The sequence below is a fragment of the Bos javanicus genome, chromosome 13 (assembly GCF_032452875.1).
Source record: "Bos javanicus breed banteng chromosome 13, ARS-OSU_banteng_1.0, whole genome shotgun sequence".
Lineage (NCBI taxonomy): Eukaryota > Metazoa > Chordata > Mammalia > Artiodactyla > Bovidae > Bos > Bos javanicus.
Window position 1 is genome coordinate 35,288,874 of NC_083880.1, and position 26,989 is coordinate 35,315,862.

The 26,989-nt window shown below is 38.2% G+C and overlaps 1 protein-coding gene across 1 annotated transcript in view; it reads right to left on the reverse strand.

Moving 5' to 3' along the window:
- Nucleotides 1-10,024: 10,024 nt before the first annotated feature.
- The window catches only part of MTPAP (mitochondrial poly(A) polymerase), a 30,918-nt gene continuing 13,953 nt past the window's right edge, over nucleotides 10,025-26,989 (reverse strand). Inside the window, exons 5-9 of the mRNA XM_061436245.1 lie at nucleotides 25,023-25,234; nucleotides 22,392-22,618; nucleotides 12,597-12,689; nucleotides 12,443-12,516; nucleotides 10,025-10,777 (exon numbers count right to left, since the gene is read on the reverse strand). Coding sequence (XP_061292229.1) covers nucleotides 10,418-10,777; nucleotides 12,443-12,516; nucleotides 12,597-12,689; nucleotides 22,392-22,618; nucleotides 25,023-25,234 — 966 coding nt within the window. The 3' untranslated portion in view covers nucleotides 10,025-10,417. The remainder of the gene's footprint in view (nucleotides 10,778-12,442; nucleotides 12,517-12,596; nucleotides 12,690-22,391; nucleotides 22,619-25,022; nucleotides 25,235-26,989) is intronic.

Genomic DNA, 26,989 nt, shown 5'->3' on the forward strand with positions numbered 1-26,989 from the left:
GACAATCCCGTATCTCCAATAAATCACAGGAGAAAAAGAGAGATGAAGCAGAAACCTAAGAATTAAAGACTTTGGAAACAGGTCAACCACTCACTGTGTGGGGACTGTAACTGGATCCTGACTCAAATATTCTTGGGAAAAAAGACAGCTGTGATATCCATAAGACAATTGGAAACTTGAACTCTAAGTGGGTATGAAGATATGAGAGATTTATTATTTTTGTTTGTTCTACTTAGGTTTGATAATAATTTGTGATCATGTTATAAAAAAGTTACCTTTTGGTGGTAACTGACATATTTACAGATAAAATGACAGAATGACTGAAATATGCTTAAAATAATACCGATTGGGTAAATAAATGGGGTTACACATTAAAGCAAATTTGCCATGAGTTAATTACCGAAACAGGTGATGGATTTATGCAAAAAAGTCTAGTCAAGGCTATGGTTTTTCCAGTAGTCATGGATGGATGTGAGAGTTGGACTATAAAGAAAGCTGAGCACAAAAGAATTGATGCTTTTGAATTGTGGTGTTGGAGAAGACTCTTGAGAGTCCCTTGGACTGCAAGGAGATCCAACCAGTCCATCCTAAAGGAGATCAATGCTGGGTGTTCACTGCAGGGACTGATGTTGAAGCTGAAACTCCAATACTTTGGCCGCATGATGAGGAGAGCTGACTCATTTGAAAAGACCCTGATGCTGGGAAAGATTGAGGGCAGGAGGAGAAGGGGACGACAGAGGACAAGATGGTTGGATGGCGTCACTGATACAACGGACATGGGTTTGGGTGGACTCTGGGAATTGGTGATGGACAGGGAGGCCTGGCGTGCTGCGGTTCATGGGGTCGCAAAGAGTCAGACACGACTGACTGAACTGAACTGATTATACTTTTCAGTTTACTTCTGTGTTCAAAATTCTCCATAATAATAAGGTTTTACATAATTATCAGTAAGCTTGACCATCTTTATTACTTGTCCATTTTAATTGCTTATCTTTTTCTTTGCCTATTACTTATACATTTGTGGAGCTCATTATTAGAAAAAAATAGCCCTTTTCTACAGTATCAGAATTTTGTTTACAGCTGTTATGTGGCATGGCTTCTCATTTTAAAGTAGTCAAATTTATCAATATATTCTTTTATAAATTCATGTCATATTTGAAAAGGCACCCTTTTCTACTCGAAGTTCATAATATTCGTCCAGGATCTGTTTAGTACTCTATGGTTTCACTTCTCCCCTTTCACATTCAAATTCCGACCCACTTGGAATTTATTTGGGTGTAAGAGTGAGACTGGGACCAAACTGGTTTTTTTTTCCTCCCAGTAGCTACCAGTTGTCCCTGGTAGCTCAGATGGTAAAGGATCTGCCTGCAATGCAAGAGATGCAGGTTTGATCCCTGGGTCAGGAAGATCCCTTGGAGAAAGGAATGGCTACCCACGCCGGTATATTCTTGCCTGGAGAATTCCATGGACAGAGGAGCCTGGTGGGCTACAAGTCCATGGGGTTGCAAATAGTCAGATACGACTGAAGTGACTAAGCACACACCAGTTGTCCCAACAGGATTTACTGAATACTCCATCTTTCTATTGACCTGAAATGTTACCCTTTATCATACCACTATAAATCCCCACATATATCTTGAATATATTTCTGGACTGTTCTATTGGTTTGTCTATCTCAAATCAGAAATATTCTGTTTTAATTATCTTACTTTATATTTTCATGTCATTTGTCAAAATAAAAAAGTTCTTTCTCTTAGTGAGTTTTGTATATCCTTACTCATACACTTTCAATGACTTTCAAGTTTCTTTTAAAAATCCTTATGGGATTTTAATTGACTGCGTCATCATTAACTGATATGTAGGCAAAACTGTTACCCTTATATTGAGCCTTTCTATCCAAGAACAAAAATCATTTTTCTAGCAATTCAAACCTTTCATCTCTTGGTATGCCTCAATTTTGAGTGTCTGGTACAGAGCAAACATGGCTAAATGTTTACTGAATGAATAACTCCATTATACCAGTATTTTGGGATTAAGTGTCACAAGTAGAGAAGTTTGAAAACTTTAAAATCAGTGGAGTTTATACACAGAATATATTCTGAGGTTACAGAAGAAGCCAGTGCTTTTTACTAATTAGAATTTTCAACCAGTATCTATTTTGTATACCTCATATTAAGAATGACCTTAAAGCTCTGTAAAACTCCAAGCTAACTTTAGAATTACAATAAATAAACACATATAACTTAATATTAATTTACTGTAAAATGTACTTTCTGGCCTCCCATTCCTTTGAAAACTGATGGCTGTTTACATAGGTACACAAAAGAAGGAAAACATTGGGTTGGGAAACTAGCTAGTAGATTATTAAATTAGAAGAGAGGTAATGACATAAACTAAGCTGATCATAACAGAAATAGAGTTAATAAAACAAAGTGCAAAAAAAGAAAGGGTCCAAAGGATCTCTGAGTTTGAGCTATGGTGGCAGAGAATAATGGTACCAACAACAGAAATAAGAAAATAATGAAGCTAGCCAATTTTAAGGAAGAAAATAATTTTAATTTAAAACAGGTCAAATTGGAGGTAAAGCACAAAGTCCAGTACACAATCATGATAAAGTTTTAGAGGTGGGACTACAATAATGATTTGATAGTCCTATATACAGAAGTGAGCGTGACAAAGTTTTAGAGGTGGGACTACAATAATGATTTGATAGTCCTATATACAGAAGTGAGCATGAAACTCTGGAAATCAGTGATATATGGAAAAAATATATTTATTCAAACCCATCTTATCACTTAATAACAGGTAAGTGAAGTGCCACTGCTCACTGATTTTATTTTATAAACTTTACATAATTGTATTAGTTTTGCCAAATATCGAAATGAATCCGCCACAGGTATACATGTGTTCCCCATCCCGATCCCTCTGGGCCGTCCCAGTGCACCAGCCCCAAGCATCTAGCATCATGCATCGAACCTGGACTGGCAAGCATGATATTTTACATGTTTCATTGAGAGTCCATAAGACTGTTCTATACATCAGTGTCTCTTTTGCTGTCTCGTACATATTGTTACCATCTTTCTAAATTCCATATATATGCGTTAGTATACTGTATTTATGTTTTTCCTTCTGGCTTACTTCACTCTGTATAATAGGCTCCAGTTTCATCCACCTCATTAGAACCGATTCAAATGTATTCTTTTTAATGGCTGAGTAATACTCCATTGTGTATATGTACCACAGCTTTCTTATCCATTCATCTGCTGATGGACATCTAGGTTGCTTCCACGTCTTGGCTATTATAAACAGTGCTGCGATGAACATTGGGGTACACAGTGTGTATGCCCAGCAGTGGGGTTGCTGGATCATAAGGCAGTTCTATTTCCAGTTTTTTAAGGAATCTCCACACTGTTCTCCATAGTGGCTGTACTAGTTTGCATTCCCACCAACAGTGTAAGAGGGTTCCCTTTTCTCCACACCCTCTCCAGCATTTATTATTTGTAGACTTTTGATCGCAGCCATTCTGACTGGTGTGAAATGGTACCTCATAGTGGTTTTGATTTGCATTTCTCTGATAATGAGTGATGTTGAGCATCTTTTCATGTGTTTGTTAGCCATCTGTATGTCTTTTTTGGAGAAATGTCTATTTAGTTCTTTGGCCCATTTTTTGATTGGGTCGTTTATTTTTCTGGAGTTGAGCTGTAGGAGTTGCTTGTATATTTTTGAGATTAGTTGTTTGTCCGTTGCTTCATTTGCTATTATTTTCTCCCATTCTGAAGGCTGTCTTTTCACCTTGCTAATAGTTTCCTTTGATGTGCAGAAGCTTTTAAGGTTAATTAGGTCCCATTTGTTTATTTTTGCTTTTATTTCCAATATTCTGGGAGGTGGGTCATAGAGGATCCTGCAAAGTGTTTTTCCTATGTTCTCCTCTAGGAGTTTTATAGTTTCTGGTCTTACGTTTAGATCTTTAATCCATTTTGAGTTTATTTTTGTGTATGGTGTTAGAAATTGGTCCAGTTTCATTCTTTTACAAGTGGTTGACCAGATTTCCCAGCACCACTTGTTAAAGAGATTGTCTTTAATCCATTGTATATTCTTGCCTCCTTTGTCGAAGATAAGGTGTCCATATGTGCGTGGATTTATCTCTGGGCTTTCTATTTTATTCCATTGATCAATATTTCTGTCTTTGTGCCAGTACCATACTGTCTTGATAACTGTGGCTTTGTAGTAGAGCCTGAAGTCAGGTAGGTTGATTCCTCCAGTTCCATTCTTCTTTCTCAAGATCGCTTTGGCTATTAGAGGTTTTTTGTATTTCCATACAAATTGTGAAATTATTTGTTCTAGCTCTGTGAAGAATACTGTTGGTAGCTTGATAGGGATTGCGTTGAATCTATAGATTGCTTTGGGTAGTATACTCATTTTCACTATATTGATTCTTCCAATCCATGAACATGGTATGTTTCTCCATCTATTAGTGTCATCTTTGATTTCTTTCACCAGTGTTTTATAGTTTTCAGGTCTTTAGTTTCTTTAGGTAGATATATTCCTAAGTATTTTAGCAATGGTGAATGGAATTGTTTCCTTAACTCATTATTAGTGTATAGGAATGCAAGGGATGTTGATTTTATATCCTGCAACTTTACTATACTCATTGATTATTTCTAGTAATTTTCTGGTGGACTCTTTAGGGTTTTCTATGTAGAGGATCATGTCATCTGCAAATAGTGAGAGTTTTACTTCTTCTTTTCCAATTTGGATTCCTTTATTTCTTTTTCTGCTCTGATTACTGTGGCCAAAACTTCCAAAACTATGTTGAATAGTAATGGTGAAAGTGGGCACCCTTGTCTTGTTCCTGACTTTAGAGGAAATGCTTTCAATTTTTCACCATTGAGGATAATGTTTGCAGTGGGTTTGTCATATATAGCTTTTATTATGTTGAGGTATGTTCCTTCTATTCCTGTTTCTGGAGAGTTTTTATCATAAATGAATGTTGAATTTTGTCAAAGGCTTTCTCTGCATCTATTGAGATAATCATATGGTTTAATGTGGTGTATTACATTGATTGATTTGCGGATATTCAAGAATCCTTGCATCCCTGGGATAAAGCCCACTTGATCATGGTGTATGATCTTTTTAATGTGTTGTTGGATTCTGATTGCTAGAATTTTGTTAAGGATTTTTGCATCTATGTTCATCAGTGATATTGGCCTGTAGTTTTCTTTTTTTGTAGGATCTTTGTCAGGTTTTGGGATTAGGGTGATGGTGGCCTCATAGAATGAGTTTGGAAGTTTACCTTCCTCTGCAATTTTCTGGAAGAGTTTGAGCAGGATAGGTGTTAGCTCTTCTCTAAATTGCTCACTGTTATTCTTAGACATCACTTCTTTAGTGAAGAAACCAAAATATAAAAATATTTTGATCAAATAAAAATATAAAATATGCAAGAAATGCTGTAAGTCTCTTGTGCAAAAATTCAGTGATATAAAGCTGAAGGAGACCACTCAGTCCTGGTAACCAAGCTTTATAACCAGTGATGCCAAGAAATGAAGCAGGGAAATTTCAAAGATGCTTACTGTAGGTTTAACCAGAGAACATGGGGAAAGGGAACATTTTCACATAAATCATACACAAACAACCCTTCTAAAATCACCAAATTAACTGCTAAAAAAGAAAAGCAAGGGGAAGCTTGTGTCAGTTTTATACTGATATGTGTATCTGTAGAACTGTAATACACATTTTCAAAGTCTCTCAGTAGTGTCTGACTCTTTGCGACCCCATGGACTATATAGTCCATGGAATTCTCCAGGCCAGAATACTGGAGTGGGTAGCCTTTCCCCTTCTCCAGGGGATCTTCCCAACTCAGGGATTGAACCCAGGTCTCCTGCATTGCAGGTGGATTCTTTACCAGCTGAGCCACAAGGGAAGCCCAAGAACACTGGAGTGTAGTCTATCCCTTCTCCAGTAGATCTTCCTGACCCAGGAATTGAACCAAGATCTCCTGCATTGCAGGCGGATTCTTTACCAACTGAGCTATGAGGGAAGCCCTTTAGCCTTTCCCTTCCCCAGGGGATCGTCCCAACCCAGGATCAAACCAGGTCTTCCGCATTGCAGGTGGATTCTTTACACATTTTTCATGGAATGAATAAAAAAATCAGTTTTTAAATTTAGAAATTCATTGTAAGGCATCAGCCAGCTTCATAATCCATCTTTTACTCAGTTTTTGAGATAAAAAGAGATGATATTAATGTTATCTCATATACTCTCCAAGTCCATGTGTAAGTTAAGTGAAGATTAATTAAAATCCTAATCATTAAGCTACATTAACCTAAGCCAAGTAACTGAACTGTGCAATAGGATGTTTCAAAATGGATGACTTCCACTGTACCTGACAAGTTAATGAGTTCTGGTGACACAGAATGTAACACTGACTTAATTTGTAACCTTTCATTAATTTGCTCCATTTTATTTCACATCATCCATTACAGCAAGTTTTCAATGTGTCATACTTCAAAACACACCCAGAAAAGATAATTTATAACTTATATTTTTCATTAATTTAGAGTTGGCCTATTCCAAATTAAGTATTTTACCTATGTATTCTTCACGGTGTAACAATTACTGTTTCAAGTCCCATCTTTCCAATACTCTTTTAGAAATATCTTGGCACCATATCCTAAAAGATTAGAAATTTTGCTGTGAATAAAAAGGTTTAAATGTATTCATCTACTGTCTTTAGCCTAGTTTTGACTCCACTGAGTACTTAAAAGATGGGGGAATACACATACACACAGATAACATAAGGGATCACATTTAAAATATAGTGTATTTTAAAAATAATTTGTGTTGATTTATATATCCTGTGTCATAGATATTTCAGTTTAAAGATTCCATCTAAAACAGACATTTTCTGGGAGTTGCTCCACGGGAATTCCAGAGGAACACTGTAATGTTTATACTCGCTGGAGTATGTATCCACAAGTAATTGAGCTCAGCATGGAAACTAAAATAAGCCTTTCAAGTATTTAAAATAAATTTTCCAACATCATCCCAAGGTGAAAAGTGATTTCTGGTTATGTTTTCATTCCTTCCCAAGTATATACTGCAAAGAATTTCTCATTAGTAAGGCTTTACATAAAATCATATGTCATGACCTGATGATATTTCCTGGTGCAATAGCTTTAAACCACTTAGTCTTAACTTTCTTGTGAAATACTCTTGCTAGGTGTATGAGGGTCAGCTTCTGGACCTGTGTGAAAAATTTAACAACCAAATTTTATCTAACTTAACGATGGGACCTAAAGTACTCAAATTTGCTAAGAAAAAAGGAGTGGCACTTGATAACTACACTTATTAATAGATTAGTCACCTAAAAAAGCAACTGATTAATGTTTATTTCCCTCATACACAAAAATCTTCAATGCTTTACCACTGAAAATATACTCAACCTCCTAACTTGCCACAGGCCATCCTTCACAATCTCTCTAAACCTTGACTCTGAGCATCACAGCAAAAACTCCACCCCACCTGTCTGGACTGCCCCTTCTCCAAACATACTTCATCTCCCTGACACCTATTCACACTGTCTTCTGTTCCCAGAACGATAATCCTGATGTCCCTCCTCTGGTCGACAGAGACCATGGTCCCTTCAAAGCCTACCGTCCTACTTGATGAAACCTTCTCTGATCATCTCTGGTAGTAAAGAGTTCTTCCCTGCTACAGTATTTTGAATATTCCACTCCTACAGTGTTTCCTGAAGGGGATGAACCGAGAGCAGACAGCTACTCACCACTGAACACCAAGCTCTGGAGGGTGGACCAGAGAGCTGCTACCCGGACCAGCCGCGGCTGCTTGGCAGCTCGTCTGCTGGTTTCGTGGTGGGTGTTCCCTGCGCAGGTGTTAACTCACATGTAAATGCTGCATTTTCCTACTGTCGGCAGCAGCAGGCTGTAGGGAAGCGAATAGAGCTGTACTTCTAAGGCCAGGGGATTTCTAGGAAACAGAGGTGACTTAAGAGTCTAATTCTGTTCTCAACCTAGAGCAAAACAAAGAGGGAAGCAGTAAACAAGAGCAGGAAGAAAGTCCTACTTCAAATGTCTTATTACCTCTTCTCTATGACAACTGGAAGTTGTGAGGGAGACAGATCATATGTTGTTTTCCTAGAATGCTTGGTCAATTCTCTAATTTCCTAAAAATGGGTAATAACTCAGGAATCAGACTAGTGCGCTATAAAATCAGGAACGATGTACACTGAAAGCAATGTGATCCAGGTAAACTCATATCAAATTATTTTCACATAGAGAATAAAACCCATTATTCATGAGAGCTAGTGACTAAAAGCCTCATAACAGCTAGAAAAGAAAAACTTTAAAAATTTTTCTTTACCTTTATTGCTGCAATTAGTTTAAGAAATGACAATGACAAATAACTACTGATTATCCCTAAGATTAATAAAAACTATTTTTTAAAAATTTGGAAAGTGATACAATGAATTTATTAGCATCACTGGTAGCTCAAATAACAAAGAATATGCCTGCAATGCAGGAGACTTGGGTTTGATCCCTGGGTTGGGAAGATTTCCTGGAGAACAGAATGGCAACCCACTCTAGTATTCTTGCCTGGAGAATTCCATGGACGAGGAACCTGACAGGCTACAATCCATGGGGTCACAAAGGGTTGGACACAACTAAACGACTCACACATACACAATGAACTTAGGAGAAAACATTATAAATTTGTTTGTAGTCCTTATGCAGTTTACTAGAAAGAAAACTTCATGTAAAAGACTGATGTAAATTAAAACTCATCTCGTAAGTAAACCTCATTCTGCAAAGTAAAACAGACCTAGGGTGTCAAAGTTATTCTATAAATTATAAAAACAAAAAGAAATGTGAACACATATACACATTAATGCTTTATGTGCTTTAAATGATCATTTTAGACTTAACACCAACCTAAAAAAGAAATATGTCCAGTTAAATACTTATGAATAGAAAAAATCATTTAAAAACGCTTGAATATGCTTTTTAAACCTCTTTCTAGCTCTCAGTACACATATCTAGTCCAACAGAATTAACCTAATTAAAAAAACAAACACGGAATTCCCTGGCAGTCCAGTGGTTAGGACATAGTGCTTGCACTGCTGGGGCCCAAGTTCCATCCCTGGTTAGGGAACTAAGATCCCAGAAGCTGTGCTGCATGCAGCCCCCCTCCCCCGCCAGAAAAGGAAAGAAAAACAGCTTTTAGTTTAAGGACGCCACTTGAATAGAACACTGATGCCTGCTTGTTGGTTTCAGATGTGAAAGTGAACTGCCTAGCCACATGGGCACAGAACTTACCTGCTTCACAACAGTTCTATTAGTGAGTTTCCCATAAGACCTCAAGCAGGGCTCATACTTTCTGACCTAAAATTTAGATGGGAAACTATTTTGAAAACCAGTACAATCTCTCAATCTGAGTTCTGAGTAGCATGAATAATGACTATCTACCACCAACATTACAAATACGGTACTACATGCCAGGCCTGCCTATGGCCCTGCACTTTCCTGTGGGCTGATCTAATCTCCACAGCCACCGCAAAGGAGGCGCTGCCATCACCCCCATTTTACAGACGAGACCCAAAGAGACAGTGATTCACCACGAAGGCAGTTTGGCTCAAGTTTGTGTTCTCAGACACTATACTACTTGCTTCATAAACTGACAGTCACTCTACAGAGACTATAAAGGAAATTATACTTCAATACTATCTACTTCCCACAGGGAGAAAGAATTCTGAAACAAGATTGAAGGAATATTGGAATATCACATACTAGTAGAAAAAGGATTTTATTTTTGAAGATAGAAAAGCTGATTAATATTTTTAAATACACAGTACCAATATTTTTATATTTTTAGCTTAGAATATCTAGAATGTACTAACTGAAGTACCTATATTCATCTCTTTTAAAAATATTAACGTTTTTGGAAATCAGTACCAATATGTTTGTATTTATATGTGAAAGAATACTTGGAAGAATACAAAACTAAGGAGTTCTATCAAATTTCTCAACTTTATTGTATTCATTGCCTACATATATACATACCTAGAAGTCCCTTTAAATGATTTACACCCAGAGACTGATGCGGATATCAACAATGGTTTGATTCTAGGACTGATTTTTCCCACCTGCTTTGTATATTTTATCTGAAGTACATTCTAATCTTCTTTCACCTGTTCCTATGGCTAGCATTTTCATATGGTGCCACTGCCTTCAGACTGAACATATCGCAGAATCTCAGACCAGTTTAAAGGGCCCGACAGGAAGATCATGAGAAGAGAGACACTGGATGGAAGTATGACCTGCCAGGGCTTCACACAGTTTTTCCAGGCAGTCAGCGACCAGCTTACAGGATAAAACCAGTTCTGAAAGCAAATGAGCAGCCATCATGCCTGAGTGCTAATTGCTCTTCTCCCATTAGTGGCTGTGGAATTTTCTGCACCGCTACTTTTTATGGAATCCAACAAGTTTTTAATTCTTTCACTTGCAGGCTTCTTTTTCTTCTTGGAAAGAGACATATTATTTGCTACAGAAGGTAGCAGCAGGGCTGCCAACCCCCAAGGCTGATTACTTGATGGCGAAGGGCGGTCTTTACCTTCCTGATGTAAAATCCAGGCACTTTCTCTGGCCAGATCCACAAATTTTTGCAGTTGGCTTTGACTTACATTTTTGCTAACGTTGAGAGAAGTTTCAAAAGGATTCTGAATGTGCAGTGGAGAAGATTCTGGTTTGTTCTGTTCCCTTCCCTGTAGATCATTACCAGGAAGAAAAAGATGTATGAATATATTAAGGGCTCAGATACAGAAACTGTTTGGTTTAATAAAATGTCAAAAACACATAAAACACCAGCACTAACTTTACAGAGTAAAGAATCTCTTCCCCAAGGGAGCTCGGTATGTATGCATGTTATGTGTTAGTGTATATATGTGTGTGTACTTCTGACTGGCTTTTTCCACTGGTTTTATGAGTGCTCTTTAGAGAAAAATAAATTAGGTTTATGAGCTATGGATGATGATGTCACTGCTCCAATGAGAGGTATCTGGACTAAGTCAACCAATAAAAGTATTTTTAAAATAACATAACATTTATCTAACAGAATAGAACTGGGAAGGAAAAAAAAAATATGGAAAAGAAAAATGGCATAAGATAGTTATTTTGGGGACTTCCTAAAAACATATCTATTACACACAAAATAGAAGCACACAAAATTAGAAGCCTTAAATATAATAATTAATGTTTCACAAGTATGAAATGAGAAAGGTAGAGAAGGAACAAAGGATTATCCATTATGTATTTTAAAACATTAAAAGCTTCCTATATACATTCCTAAAGATTCAACTTAAACAAGGCTCTGCCAGGTGAGATATCTCATAGAATTAAAAGGAAAAGCTAGAGATGACTCATGAACATCAGTGATCCACTAATCTACATAATCTTTTCCTCTTTCAAATGATATCACATACATAAATACTATAAAACCAAGTCAGGAGTCTCCACTGTGGGCAGCCCCTGTTAATTCCCTAATGCCTCTCAAGCCACTGTCCAGTGGGGGTGCTGTCCTACCGTTCTCTCTGAGCCCTGAGTAGTGAGGGCATATAAAGGGGGAAGCATTTCCTGTGTTCTATGACCTTTGTCTTCTAAACTACATTCCAGAGCTCTGTGTCTCTTACCCTCTCTATCCCACACTTTTTCTCTCTTTTTTTCCTTTTTTAAACAAAGTCTCCATGAACAGGATAAGGGTCAGGGAAGGATGAAAAAAGGAGAGTTGAAAAAACAGCAAAAAAGAATATCTGAGTATGTGTTTTATGAAGCCAGTCTTACACGGGCTGTAACCAAATATCCACACACTAAACAGAATAAACCCAGAGGCCATCTCACGTATCCCCCACTTGTAAACAGATTCTGCTTGGAGTTTGCTCTGATGGCTCTTCTTTTACGGAAAATGTCTGTCATTCAGCCTACTCAGATGAACCAAAATAATAAATTCACTTGCCTAGGTAAATTAAACCCTAAGGGCTCAAATTGAGGGAATTACTAAAATCTATCTTTGAGACTAGGTATTCCATTTCTTCCACAGAAACTCAATCTGGTTTATAGAAGTGTATATAAAATTATGCTTTCTAAAAAACTTTTTAGAATATATTCCATATTTTGAAGGATACAGTCTTAGTAGTAGGTGATGACAAAGATATCATGGCAAACTGACAAAGACAGATGCTGAAAAGAACTGGTCTACTAGATGAATCTTGGCCCAAGTCATATAGCTCCAATACGTGTCAATTTTTTATCACTCTATCATCAAGAGTTGACATACAATGACATTTGTTAGAATGCTTTGAAAACTACACTCATTAAATATTAGTACAATAGAAGACCATATACCTAATAATCAAATATGAAATAGTACTTACCTGTCGAATATTTATGGAATTTTTATTGAAGGCAAAATTTCCAAAATACTCAAAAAATTCTTTCAGTAGTAATTCTGTAAGAAAATAAAACAAGAAAGATAATAAGAAAGTCTATTTCAGTCCAAAAAGGAACAAAGAAAAGGAAAACACCTACCTAGTGTTTCTGTGTTTCGTGAAGGTTTAATTCTATTCAAGTCGCCAACAAATGTACAGTTGTGGCCTTCTATTATACACTTATCTTCTGCATCTTAAATAAACAGAAATGGAAAATATTTCACATTCTATTTCAAAGATATTCCCTACTTCAGAAATTTATAATCACACAAAGCAAAGCTATAGATTAACATGCCCTATTAATCACACTAGGACCACAGCCTTGTCTAACTCAATGAAACTAAGCCATGCCAGTGGGGCAACCCAAGATGGGCGGGTCATGGTGGAGAGATTTGACAGATGTGGTCCACTGGAGAAGGGAATGGCAAACCACTTCAGTATTCTTGCCTTGAGAACCCCATGAACAGTATGAAAAGGCAAAATGATAGGATACTGAAAGAGAAACTCCCCAGGTCAGTAGGTGCCCAGTATGCTACTGGAGATCAGTGGAGAAGTAATCCAGAAAGAATGAAGGGATGGAGCCAAAGCAAAAACAATACCCAGCTGTGGATGTGGCTGGTGATAGAAGCAAGGTCCGATGCTGTAAACAGCAATATTGCATAGGAACCTGGAATGTCAGGTCCATGAATCAAGGCAAATTGCAAGTGGTCAAACAAGAGATGGCAAGAGTGAATGTTGACATTGTAGGAATCAGCGAACTGAAATGGTCTGGAATGGGTGAATTTAAGTCAGACCATTATGACCATTATATCTACTACTGTGGGCAGGAATCCCTCAGAAGAAATGGAGTGGCCATCATGGTCAACAAAAGAGTTCGAAATGCAGTACTTAGATGCAATCTCAAAAATGACAGAATGATCTCTGTTTGTTTCCAAGGCAAACCACTCAATATCACAGTAATCCAAGTCTATGCCCCAACCAGTAACGCTGAAGAAGCTGAAGTTGAATGGTTCTATGAAGACCTACAAGACCTTTTAGAACTAACACCCAAAAAAAGATGTCCTTGTCATTATAGGGGACTGGAATGCAAAACTAGGAAGTCAAGAAACACCTGGAGTAATAGGCAAATTTGGCCTTGGAATACGGAATGAAGCAGGGCAAAGACTAATAGAATTTTGCCAAGAAAATGCACTGGTCATAGCAAACACCCTCTTCCAACAACACAAGAGAAGACTCTATACATGGACATCACCAGATGGTCAACACCGAAATCAGATTGATTATATTCTTTGCAGCCAAAGATGGAGAAGCTCTATACAGTCAGCAAAAACAAGACCAGGAGCTGACTGTGGCTCAGACCATGAACTCCTTATTGCCAAATTCAGACTGAAATTGAAGAAAGTAGGGAAAACCACTAGACCACTCAGGCATGACCTAAATCAAATCCCTTATGATTATACAGTGGAAGTGAGAAATAGATTTAAGGGCCTAGATCTGATAGATAGAGTGCCTGATGAACTATGGATAGAGGTTCGTGACATTGTACAGGAGACAGGGATCAAGACCATTCTCATAGAAAAGAAATGCAAAAAAGCAAAATGGCTGTCTGAGTAGGCCTTACAAATAGCTGTGAAAAGAAGAGAAGCGAAAAGCAAAGGAGAAAAGGAAAGATATAAACATCTAAATGCAGAGTTCCAAAGAATAGCAAGAAGAGGTGAGAAAGCCTTCTTCAGTGATCAATGTAAAGAAATAGAGGAAAACAACAAAATGGGAAAGACTAGGGATCTCTTCAAGAAAATCAGAGATATCAAAGGAACATTTCATGCAAAGATGAGCTCAATAAAGGACAGAAATGGTATGGACCCAACAGAAGCAGAAGATATTAAGAAGAGATGGCAAGAATACATAGAAGAACTGTACAAAAAAGATCTTCACGACCCAGATACTCACAATGGTGTGATCACTCACCTAGTGCCAGACATCCTGGAATGTGAAGTCAAGTGGGCCTTAGAAAGCATCACTACGAACAAAGCTAGTGGAGGTGATGGAATTCCAGTTGAGCTATTCCAAATCCTGAAAGATGATGCTGTGAAAGTGCTGCACTCAATATGCCAGCAAATTTGGAAAACTCAGCAGTGGCCACAGGACTGGAAAAGGTCAGTTTTCATTCCAATCCCAAAGAAAGGCAATGCCAAAGAATGCTCAAACTACTGCACAATTGCACTCATCTCACACGCTAGTAATGCTCAAAATTCTCCAAGCTAGGCTTCAGCAGTATGTGAACCGTGAACTTCCAGATGTTCAAGCTGGTTTTAGAAAAGGCAGAGGAACCAGAGATCAAATTGCCAACATCTGCTGGATCATGGAAAAAGCAAGAGAGTTCCAGAAAAATATCTATTTCTGCTTTATTGACTATGCCAAAGCCTTTGACTGTGTGGATCACAATAAACTGTGGAAAATTCTGAAAGAGATGGGAATATCAGACCACCTGACCTGCCTCTTGAGAAACCTATATGCAGGTCAGGAAGCAACAGTTAGAACTGGACATGGAACAACAGACTGGTTCCAAATAGGAAAAAGAGTTCATCAAGGTTGTATATTGTCACCCTGTTTATTTAACTTATATGCAGAGTACATCATGAGAAATGCTGGACTGGAAGAAACACAAGCTGGAATCAAGATTGCTGGGAGAAATATCAATAACCTCAGATATGCAGATGACACCACCCTTATGGCAGAAAGTGAAGAGGAGCTAAAAAGCCTCTTGATGAAAGTGAAAGAGGAGAGTGAAAAAGTTGGCTTAAAGCTCAACATTCAGAAAATGGAGATCATGGCATCTGGTCCCACCACTTCATGGGAAATAGATGGGGAAACAGTGGAAACAGTGTCAGACTTTATTTTTCTGGGCTCCAAAATCACTACAGATGGTGACTGCAGCCATAAAATTAAAAGACGCCTACTCCTTGGAAGAAAAGTTATGACCAACCTAGATAGTATATTCAAAAGCAGAGACCATTACTTTGCCAACAAAGGTCCGTCTAGTCAAGGCTATGGTTTTTCCTGTGGTCATGCGTGGATGTGAGAGTTGGACTGTGAAGAAGGCTGAGCGCCGAAGAATTGATGCTTTTGAACTGTGGTGTTGGAGAAGACTCTTGAGAGTCCCTTGGACTGCAAGGAGATCCAACCAGTCCATTCTGAAGGACATCAGCCCTGGGATTTCTTTGGAAGGAATGATGCTGAAGCTGAAACTCCAGTACTTTGGCCACCTCATGCGAAGAGTTGACTCATTGGCAAAGACTCTGATGCTGGGAGGGATTGGGGGCAGGAGGAGAAGGGGACGACAGAGGATGAGATGGCTGGATGGCATCACTGACTCGATGGACGTGAGTCTGAGTGAACTCCGGGAGTTGGTGATGGACGGGGAGGCCTGGCATGCTGCGATTCATGGGGTCGCAAAGAGTCGGACACGACTGAGCGACTGATCTGATCTGATTATTGGTCAGGGTTTTTTATATATAGTATAAATAGTAGGATTAAAACTCCATTAAAAAGGATTTGAGAGCAATTATACTACAGTAAAATTAACCTTACAGGAACTTTGGTGAACAGACTGTCCATCGACGCTCAATGATTCGTAATCTATCCTCTGAGGTCATCAATTTTCTAGTAATAAATGAAAATGTAGACCGTTCCCATCTTTCACTAACTTAAATCCTGGTACTATCTTTGATCAATGATATTTAATTTAGATCTCCATTTTCAGTCTTATTACCCTTTTGTGCATTTACTTTCGACAACTCATCCAAGACACATACAAACTGAATGTTCTAAGAGTTCTGAAAAACTTCTGGTAATTTCTAAGAGGCAGGCCTCTGCAGTGACCGGGATTCAGTAAGACTCATTTAACAGCACAGTGGACTCACACAATTCACCTTTCCTAACAGTATTTACATCTTTAGAGGTAATCGCTTCCCTAGTTATGGATAAATATACAGCCACCATGAAATCCTTCATCCATTCTAATCCACCTCCCACTGTACAAATGCAGGCAAACAAACTCCCACTCTTAAAAGACTAATCAACCCCCACTAAAAAGGCTTTCTCTTTTCCTAGCTGTAAGGGGGCGCCCAGCCTTTTGTCCTGTGCTCCATCAGCAAGCACCTGACCACACTATGGCTGCATTCATGCTATCTACTCCCTGACCCCAGTCTGGGACTAGAGAGACCACTGTCCAGTCCAAGGCAGTGATGACCTTCCCTCTTCCCACTGGCCAGTCCACAGCAACAGTGTCCAGCATACAGCAGGCACATAACCAAGAATCTGAATGTTAGCTGATATTTGACTTTGAATGATTATCTGTAACAGCCAGAGAGAAATTCATAAAACAAGGTTTCTTCAAACTACCACCTCCCGTTTTTTGGTGTGGTTTTGGTTATTTTTTGGTTAAAACCCTGGTTACTGACTTAAGTACTCAAAAATCATTCCAGATTCTAACACTGATACTAAATTCTAAAACTGTTACTCATTTTTTAACAGCACATTTTATGTGCACTGTTATACAACTGAAGAATTTATATACAGGTCCACTTAGATTTATTTTTCCTGGGACCTGGGCACATGCCTTATTATTTCAAATTATCAGCAGGCCAGTCATATATACTGATGCTCTTCTAGCTGCTGTGTCTTATTTTTCTTTTTTCCAGGAATATATTTACAATAGAAAAGTAAATCCACTTTAAAGTATATCTATATTAAAGTACTGAATATTTCTAGGAATGTACAGTGATGAAAAACAGACTGTGTCTATAACTGTTGGTCTTCACCAGAAAAAGTTTTTAACAGAAAGCAGTAAAACTTGAAGGAAAAAAACGACCCCCTGATTTAAGACAGGGCCAGTTTTGTTTTCTCAAAACCCCTAAAGCATTCAAACCCAGGAAACAACTCAGCTGTTGAGTCTTCTCCCTTTTTACTCTCGCTCCTGTTTTTCTGCTATTAAACTAATATACAAATGATAGCCATTAAAATTAAAAATTCAGTTCCTTAGTCACACTAACCATATTTCAAGTGCCTGAGAGCCACAGGTAACAAGTGGCTGCCCAATGGACAATGTGATGACAGGAAGCTCTACTGAACCATGTTGCCGTAGAGAAATCATTCTCAGCCTATTCAAACATGACAGCCTGTTGTATGTGTGCATGCCCAGTCGCTCAGTCATGTCCAACCCTTTGCGATCCCATGGACTGTAGCCCACCACGCTCCTCTGTCCATGGGATTTCTCAGGCAAGAATACTGGAGAGGGTTGCCCTTTCCTACTCTAGGGGATCTCCCCAAATCAGGGATGTCTCCTGCACTGGCAGGTGGACTCCTTATTGCTGAGCCACCTGGGAAGCTCCTATGCCACCCTATTTCTCTCTGTTCATTTCTATGGAAATTACTTACTTCTTAGAAGTATTGTATGAAACACTGGCAATCTACAGACAAGGTCAAGTCCTATTACCCCTCCTACCAGGCCACGCATGCCAGTGACACTCAGCCCCTCTGGGTGGCACCTACATGCTGTTTCAGAGCACATGCTCTGGGGTAAAGATGGTGATATAAACTCAGCATCTACCTTTACCCCAAAGCACTACTGAAATGAGAGTAAAATGACATAAAATCTTAAAGATGGAGAATAGGAAAGACAAGAGCAACCAAAAATTTTACGTTGAAGAACTGATGAACAAGCAGCAATGACTGAAGGAGATCTGAGAACACTGGGTCCTAAACCAGCAGTAAAGAAAGCCAAGAAGAAACCAGACATTCAGGCAGAGCCTCCAAAAGCTTAGCAGCTGAAGTGCCAGGTCTGACCAGAAGGGCCCAGCCTGGATGCCTGATGCTTAGAGCAGTGAGACCCCCAGGTCTCTTCCTGACAGAAAATGTCAGGTTTACCCTGGAGACAGTACAAGAAAGAATCTCTATACTAGGAGATGCAAGACACGTTTGAGAGTGGGAAAACTGTTCTAAACACAACAAATGGTGTAATAAACGCCAAAGTTTCAGCATGTCAGAAGCCAGGCCTTCTCTTCCAGAAAAAAAGACTGAAAGAGCATGTTCTAACATAGGAAACTTAGATGATGCAAAAAAAATTTCACCCAAGTGCCTGGAACTCAAAGAATTGTCACTGGGTCACGGAGAATGAGCAACTAAAGCTCTCTTCTATGTTGGGGTCTCTGCATCAAACTTGCTGAAAGTGCCACCCAGTCATTTCTTCTTGAAACCTTTAATTCATCATAGGAAAGAAAAACAGGCAACCTAAACAAAAGAACTCTAATCAAATGACTGATTATAAGAGGAAGATGCTGGATTAAAAGCATTAAGCACAGAAGTAAATATTACAAAGGGACCAAAGCCAAAACAAGACAGAAAACGCAAGAAAATAAGAGAGACACACGGGGAAAGCAGTAGAGACTGTAAGAGAACATGAAGAGACAAACTTCAAGAATAACCAAAATATGAAAGCTGCCATTGGGCTCAGTACAAACAGCCTTCAACTTTAAAATGTTCATCCAATCATCTGAATCTATTTACTGAACTCCTCTAAGCCAGGAGTGGAAAATGCAGAGACAGCCTGACCTAGAAACGCTTGGTCAAGGCAGCCAGGTCAAAAACAATCTAATAGTTGTCACAATACAGGTGTGTTCCAGGTGCTTGGAAGGCACCAGGGCACCACCTCCGAGAAGGAAGGGAGGAGAGAGGAAGCCAGGAAAGACCTAAGAAGTCACATTCTGGACTGGGTTTGTCTCTTCTCTTCCCTGGCTTGATCGGGATGAGCTTCTCCAGGTAAAAAGAGAAGGCAGGAGAAGAAGCCACTGCAGGCGAAGGCACAAGATGCAGAAGTGCAGAGGCTCTAGGATCAGTGAGGAGTGTGGAGAACTGCAGCTCCTGAGCTGCACAGAGGAGAGAAGGTACAAGAAGCGGAGGAAGACAAAGATCATGAGGGACCCTAAACGCAAAGCTAGAAGCTCTGGACTTCAACTTCCAGATTTCAAACAGTGGTTGACAGAGTCCTAGAAGTGCTGACAGGTGTTCCACAAACTGACACTGCCTTCTACTAATAAACTACCAGGCAATCAAGCAAGCTTACTCTCTTACTTTCTTCTTTTTGAAACAATACAAATTGATAGGCTCTATCTGAATATCAAACGAAAGGCACAGTTCAGAAGAAAATGACTGTAACAGGACTCAAGCCCCTCAGCTGATGAACCACGGGGTTCCCATGATGGCAATGATTTCACAGTTTAACATTGTTTTTATTCTTAGCCATATACTGTTGAAGATACATTGGTCTGGGACCCCTGGTTAAAATCAGAAAGTATAAAAAGCATGGATTCTAAAGAACATGTAAATGAATAGGAAAAAAAATTTAGATACATTCTTCTCAAAATTATCTTTACCACATCCTTCAAACACACATTTACCTATGAAAAAGTATTTCATAGAAAGTTCAAGATTTCACTAGAAGTTTAAAAATCAATGATCAAAAAGTAGCAACAATTATATCAAGTTCACTTTTACATTTATTAGCAATTCACACCTATAATTTGCTATGTGGAAAAAAGCAACTGAAATGGCCTGATTTCTCTGACCATGTTTAAGAATGAGCATGAAAAATGTTAAACAACCAACCTGGTATTTTTAAGTAGAAAATAAAAGAATTCCCATCAAAGGAATGTTTTGATGCTGTAGAATGTGATTAAATTTGTATTTGGCTTAAAATAGATTTGGAATAAAAACTCAACATGTCATTTTAAATTTGTTCACAAATTATATTCTTTTTCTAAAACAATTAGTGGAAATTTAAAAAGATAATAGGAAAATTACTGAAAGGATTTCAAGAGAGTGAATACTACAATTAGATGTGAATTTCTGAAAATCACCGTTAGTTAAGACCAGAGCAGTGGGAAGGGAGAAGCGGTGCAAATGTCCCCAGGCAGGGATGCGGAGGGCCGGACAGCAGCAGGGGTGGGAGAGAACCATCAAGGTGTGATGGTGTGCCGCTAACACAAATCTGCTTCAAAGCAGCCTCCTTTTTTCAGTTTCTATTCTTTCTTCGCTTCTGAACTCCAAAATCCATGATACCTCCCCAAACAGTTTCTAGGAAAGTAGTCTTAAGCATCAGTGCACACAGCAGGACTGAACAGGAAGTGCTCTTTCCAGGCGGCTAATAGGTGAGACCTACCCAGGTTTTCTGTTTGTGTGCATCTTATCTCTTTACTAGATTTAAGCGTTGCCTGAGAACATCGTCTATCGTCTATATGTAGACCACTGCACCAAAACCCACACCTGACACATAGTTTGTAGCCAACAGATCCGGAGTGAATGAATGACACCGAATGAGGAGATGAACACAGGCATGGACCTCAAAGGTGAGATACAGGCCCACTGCTCTACCTCCCTCTAAACTTCCTACTTTCCATAACCTACCACACGGAGATTTTTAAAGCTTATTTTCAAGTGGGACCAACACTTACAGTGTTTGAGGGAAAGAAGAGATTACTTCTAATTTGAATAATAAGAAAAGTGGCATGGAAGTGAACTTAAAAGAATTTATAGAGAAGAAAAGGCATGTTCCAGGATGAAAAACAAATATCATATAAAAAGGAGCTAAGAGGAAATGTTATGAACATGTTATTGGCTGAAATGTGGGAACACATGAAGAGAAAGAGTGGGAGAAGAGGCTGGAAAAATGGCTAGAGGTGAAGATCCTATATAATACAAAGCTAAGCCAACTGCCTGAGGTTTATTTTCTAGGGAATAAAATCCTTTTACAATCCCTTTAAAGAGGGCCACTTTAGGAATGTACTTTAAAAGAATTATCTGGCAGCAATATATAGGAGGGGCAGACGATGGAGTGCATATACATTTTCTGAGTAAATCCCTGAATTATTTTCCTTTCATAATTTAAGACTGTAATACTTTAGTATCTCCCCCAGCAGACTATCAAAATTTCAATTTATTTAAAACACAAATTAAATAGTATACTAATTCTAAAACCATTTACCTAAGATTGCCTATAAACTTTCAACCAAAAAAAAAAAAAAAATCTAGGACCTTGAAACACCATGAAATGGTTTTTGGCATTTCTAAGAGAAATCTGGAAATAGATTCAAACTTGGAAAGTCATTTGTAAGCTGGGCTCCAATCAGAAGCTGCATCTGGGATATATTTTTCTCCAAGGTCATTCCAAACTTGGTCAAGGCAGGAGAGGCTCCAATTGGCTCAGGAGATGGTAAACAATGTTGCCAACTGACACAGAAAGACAGAGCTCTTGAAAAATTTTAAAGGCCTCTGCTTCACAAATCATCAGCTCTCATGACCCCTGGTGGACATTAAGTAAATTAACAGTTTTTAGATTTTATTAATAAGAGTCACAACACTTTGAAAATACATGACCCTTAAACAAACTGAGTGCCCAAGCACTGATGCTTTCAAACCGTGGTGCTAGAGAAGACTCTTGAGAGTCCCTTGGACAGCAAGGAGATTAATCCTAATGGAAGTCAACCCTGAATATTCATTGGAAGGACTGATGCTGAAGCTCCAATACTTTGGCCACCTGATGCAAAGAGCTGACTCATTGGAAAAGACCCTGATGATGGGAAAGACTGAAGGCAGGAGGAGAAGGGGGAGACGGGATGAGATGGTTGGATGGCATCATCAACGCAATGGACATGAGTCTGAGCAAACTCCAGTACATAGTGAAGGACGGGGAGGCCTGGCATGCTGCAGTCCATGGGGTTGCAAAGTTACCTGACTGAGCAACTGAACAATAAACAAACACACACACATGGCTTTGATAACACATGGTACTGCTATCCATTCAAACAGTTAGAGAGAAAACAGATGTTTTGAGTCTCACCTGCAAGGGTTTTTAGGTAGTCTAGTGTTGGAAGAATAGGAGGTGACCTCCTCTGGAGAAAAAAGATGACCATCATGGTGAGGGAGAAATTTGTAATCCAAGCACCAGGAATACTACTCGTTAACGAATGTGCTCGAGCCCAGCATCGGACACTGAACACCAAGGCTCTAACCCGCGAGTCCAGGGCACCATACATGTAAAGCAGTTCAGAACTTTTCAAGGCAATCCTTCGAAAGAGAAAAATAACAGAAATTTTCAACCCCCCCAAAATATGATCCCAGAGTAGAACAAAACACAAACCTGGGCACATATCTAACTATCTTACTCTATCTAAACATATTCAGAACAACAAGAGCAGATCATCAAATGCATTATGTATCTGCAATATAACATTTAATAAGGTAACCTTTCATTATCATTAAAACATTATTCTAAATGCTGACAACCACAATGCAGTTATCATACTTGAAAATTTTAAATCAAAGTCCCTAAACATGATGTAATAAGTGAAATAATACCTAAGTGCTCTTTATTAATTATCAATAAAGACACAGGCAGGTCTGTAAGTAGGAGCTTCATATTTTAGTTGCAATGTAGATTAACTAGTCCTTTTCTGTTTTAAGTCATCATTAATTCCTGTGTTTATTTGTTGCACCCACAGCTTTTCTAGTGTTTTAAGGGGCACTGAAGATACATGCAGAGAAGATAAAGACAGAATGAACAAAGTCAGAATCAGAATCTATTTGGGCTACAGGCATTCCAATCCAATGGTTCTGCAGATTAATTAAAACTGTGCTGCATGATTATTTCTGATCTTCCTATCAGAAGAAGCTATAAGGGAAATGAAGTCATATGTAGGATTTGCACTCGCCACAGGAAGAAAAATATGACAAAGATTTCCTGATAACTGAATTTCAAAAACAATTTGATTTTGTTATGGATTGATTATAGGTGACCTAACCTTATACTTTATCATCCAAATCAGGACACTTCAGAATGGGAAAGGGAGATTATCTAGTCCTTCAACAGACAAGGGAAATATTATTTTATCAAGAAAGTATAAGTCTTTTAAAAGTTAGCCAAAATTAGTTAAGTGTACTATTTATAAAAACCACAACTCAGGAAGATTAAATATGTATTAAGAAATCAGTCTTCAGAGCCTATTTTCTAAGTCTTCTAGTCATATGTTATAATGCAAAGAATTATAAGAAATATTTTAAAATTAAGTTCCTAATGATCAAGACATGTCTTGTAATTTCTCAAAGACCCAAGAGAGGGCACATGTTATTTCACAGTATCAACTCCAAACTGTCTACTAAGTACCATCATGGGTGGCACATCATGGGTGGAAATTCATGGTGATTAAATGCGTTAGCTATGTAAATGAAGCTAAATTAAGCTGAAAAAGAAGTAGCACACAGTGAGTGAGTGAGTGAGTGAAGTCGCTCAGTCGTGTCCGACTCTCAGCGACCCCACGGACTGCAGCCCACCAGGCTCCTCCGTCCATGGGATTCTCCAGGCAAGAGTACTGGAGTGGGGTGCCATTGCCTTCTCCAATGCATGAAAGTGAAAAGTCAAAGTGAAGTCGCTCAGTCGTGTCCGACTCTTAGCGACCCCATGGACTGCAGCCCACCAGGCCCCTCCGTCCATGGGATTTTCCAGGCAAGAGTACTGGAGTGGGGTGCCATTGCCTTCTCCGAGCACACAGTACAAGGTATCTGATATAAAGAAACATGCAAATATAAAAAGTCTGATGCATATTAAAGTTGTAAAAACTATAGCAACAAGACAATGAAAAGAACATTATTACAAAGATAAAAGTCATTTTATTCGACTTACATACTATAAAGAAAATATAGTAATGAGAGAAAGTATAGTATGCATTTTTATTTATTTTTAGTCCATGAGCCACTTGAGAGAAATTCAGAAGTATTTAGCACTGACTCGTTAGCGAACACTTGAGTTTATTCAAAACTGCTTTAGATTGGATTTTCTGAATCTATTTTTAGTTATGATTATTTAACTAACAGATAGTACAGGGAGACGAAATGCACGCAATGAGTACACTAGAGTGTAAAGAAACAAACGCCTCAACTGAAGTTTTCCCTACTGAGAACCAAAGAAAAGTTATCAGGGCATAAAAGAACTTGTCATTCTCATTACCCCCCTTTTTTAAGCAAACAGATTGATAATAAAATGAAAACATGCTGAAGAAAACTATGCAGTCTTCTTAGGCTGCTCAGTTCACCATTTGTTTGACACAAAGTTGACTATATCTGGAGGCAATTCCCAGGGCAAACTCAAGATGCCACTTTACTTTCTAAGTAAACTAGAAGGCTAGATACTCAGAACTTTTGAGTTGTTATCAGGCTACATAAGTAGGAACAATGAAACACAGTTCTCAGAAGATGTTTGTTAGGTATGTTAATATTTTAACACAGCATCTTAACATTTTATTAAGAACACCAAAAAAAAAAAAAAACCCAAGTACTTCCTACTTTTCAAGTTTTCACGTTTTAAAAAAATTACTAGTAAAGCATATCCAAGAGTCAAAAATCACTGTTTCTGCACAAGAAAAACTATGCTAATCCTTTGTAACATTCATTTAAGATGGTAAGTAAGAGACCGTACCTATTGTTAGTAGTCAGATCACACTGAAACCCGGAGGCCTGGTGTGAAAACCTGACAAGCGGGCAGCGGGCATTCAGGATCCTCTGGACTCCCACGCAGCCTGGGCCAAACTGGTCTAGGCACTCTCCTATCACAGACAGGATCTTCTGAGTTGCAACTCTTTCCGAAGGAACGTTTTTCACTTGAAATTCCATCAGAAAATTTCCTGAGGTCTGAATAATAAAAACATTAGCAAATAGGAGCTTTTTATAAAAAGGAACTTCTGAAACTTTTCTAAAAAGATGCTCTAAGTCATTTCTGGTCAAAACACACACACACAAAACAAAAAATTAATAACCATACAGACACAAAAAATTCTCCATGCAATCACAGCCAAAAGCAGACCAAAAACCCTCAATTGTCAAAATGAAAAGACAATTGATAGACTAGGAGAAAATATCTGCAAACACTTCAACTGGACAAGGGCCAATATATACAAATGGCTCATACAACTCAATGACAAAAACAAAAACCAAAGAAAAAAAAAAAAAGACCCAATCAAAAAATGTGTGTAAGACCTAAACAGACATTTCTCCAAAGAAGACACACAGATGGCCAATAGTCACATGAAAAGATGCTCAACATCGCTAATTACTAGAGAAACATAAATCAAAGCTAAAATTAGGTGGGAGGGAGGTTCAAGAGGGAGGGGACACATGTATATCTATGGCTGATTCATGCTGCTGTATGGCAGAAACCAACACAATACTGTAATGCAATTATCCTTCAATTAAAAATAAATTTAAAAACAATTAAATATCACCTCACACCAGTCAGAACAGCCATCATTAAAAAGTCTACAAATAATAAATGCTGGAGAGGGTGAAGAGAAAAGGGACCCCTTCTACATTCTTCGTGGAAATGCATATTGTGAAGCCACTATGGAAAACAGTATAGAGGTTCCTTTAAAAAACAAAAATAGAGCTACCATATGATCCAAAACTCCATCTCTTGAGCATTTATCTGGAGAAAAATCTGAAAAGATACACGCACCCCAATGCTCACGGCAGCACTATTTACAACAGACAAGACATAGCAGCAGCCTAAATGTCCACTGACAGATGAACAGATAAAGATGATGTGATATACACTCACTCACTCACACACACACACACACATACACACACACTGGAATACTACTCAGCCAAAAAAAAAAGAACGAAATAATGCTATTTACACAACATAAATGGACCAAGGATTACCATGAAGTCAGAAGGAGAAAGATAAATATATGATACCACTTATATGTGGAATTTAAAATATGATACAAATAAACTTATTTATAAAACAGAAACAGACTCATAGACATAGAAAACAAACTTATGGTTACCAAAGGGTATGGAGATAGGGAAGGGATAAATTAGGAGTTTAGAATTAGCAGATACGAACTGCTATATATAAAACGAACAACAAGGTCCTACTGTATAGCACAGATAACTATATTAAATATCCTGTGATAAACCATAATGGAAAAGAATATGCAGAAGAATAGACACAATATATGTATAATGGAGTCACTTTGCTGTACACCAGAAATGAACATGACACTGTAAATCAACTTATACTTCAATAAAACACTAAAAAAATCTTCAGTTGTCTTTTGATTCTCTAAAGTATAAAATACTAACTTGAAAGATCATTGGTTTTTTATAATTGACTTATGTAATACTACACATAGAACCACAGACTCTGAGAACATATATATATACATGCCCTTTCCAAGTCAGCCTTTCCATTTTCATAAGATCTGCAAACCCACAGTAGTTATAACAGGAAATACATGCATGAGAAGAGCAGGTCAACAGAAGGAAACAGACAATATAACTAGATGTAACTATAGGCATTTAATAGTTAATAAAATGAACTCTGCAAATTACTGTAGAAATGCTACTGAAAGAATGAGTCAAGTGGCCATCAAAAAAAGAAAC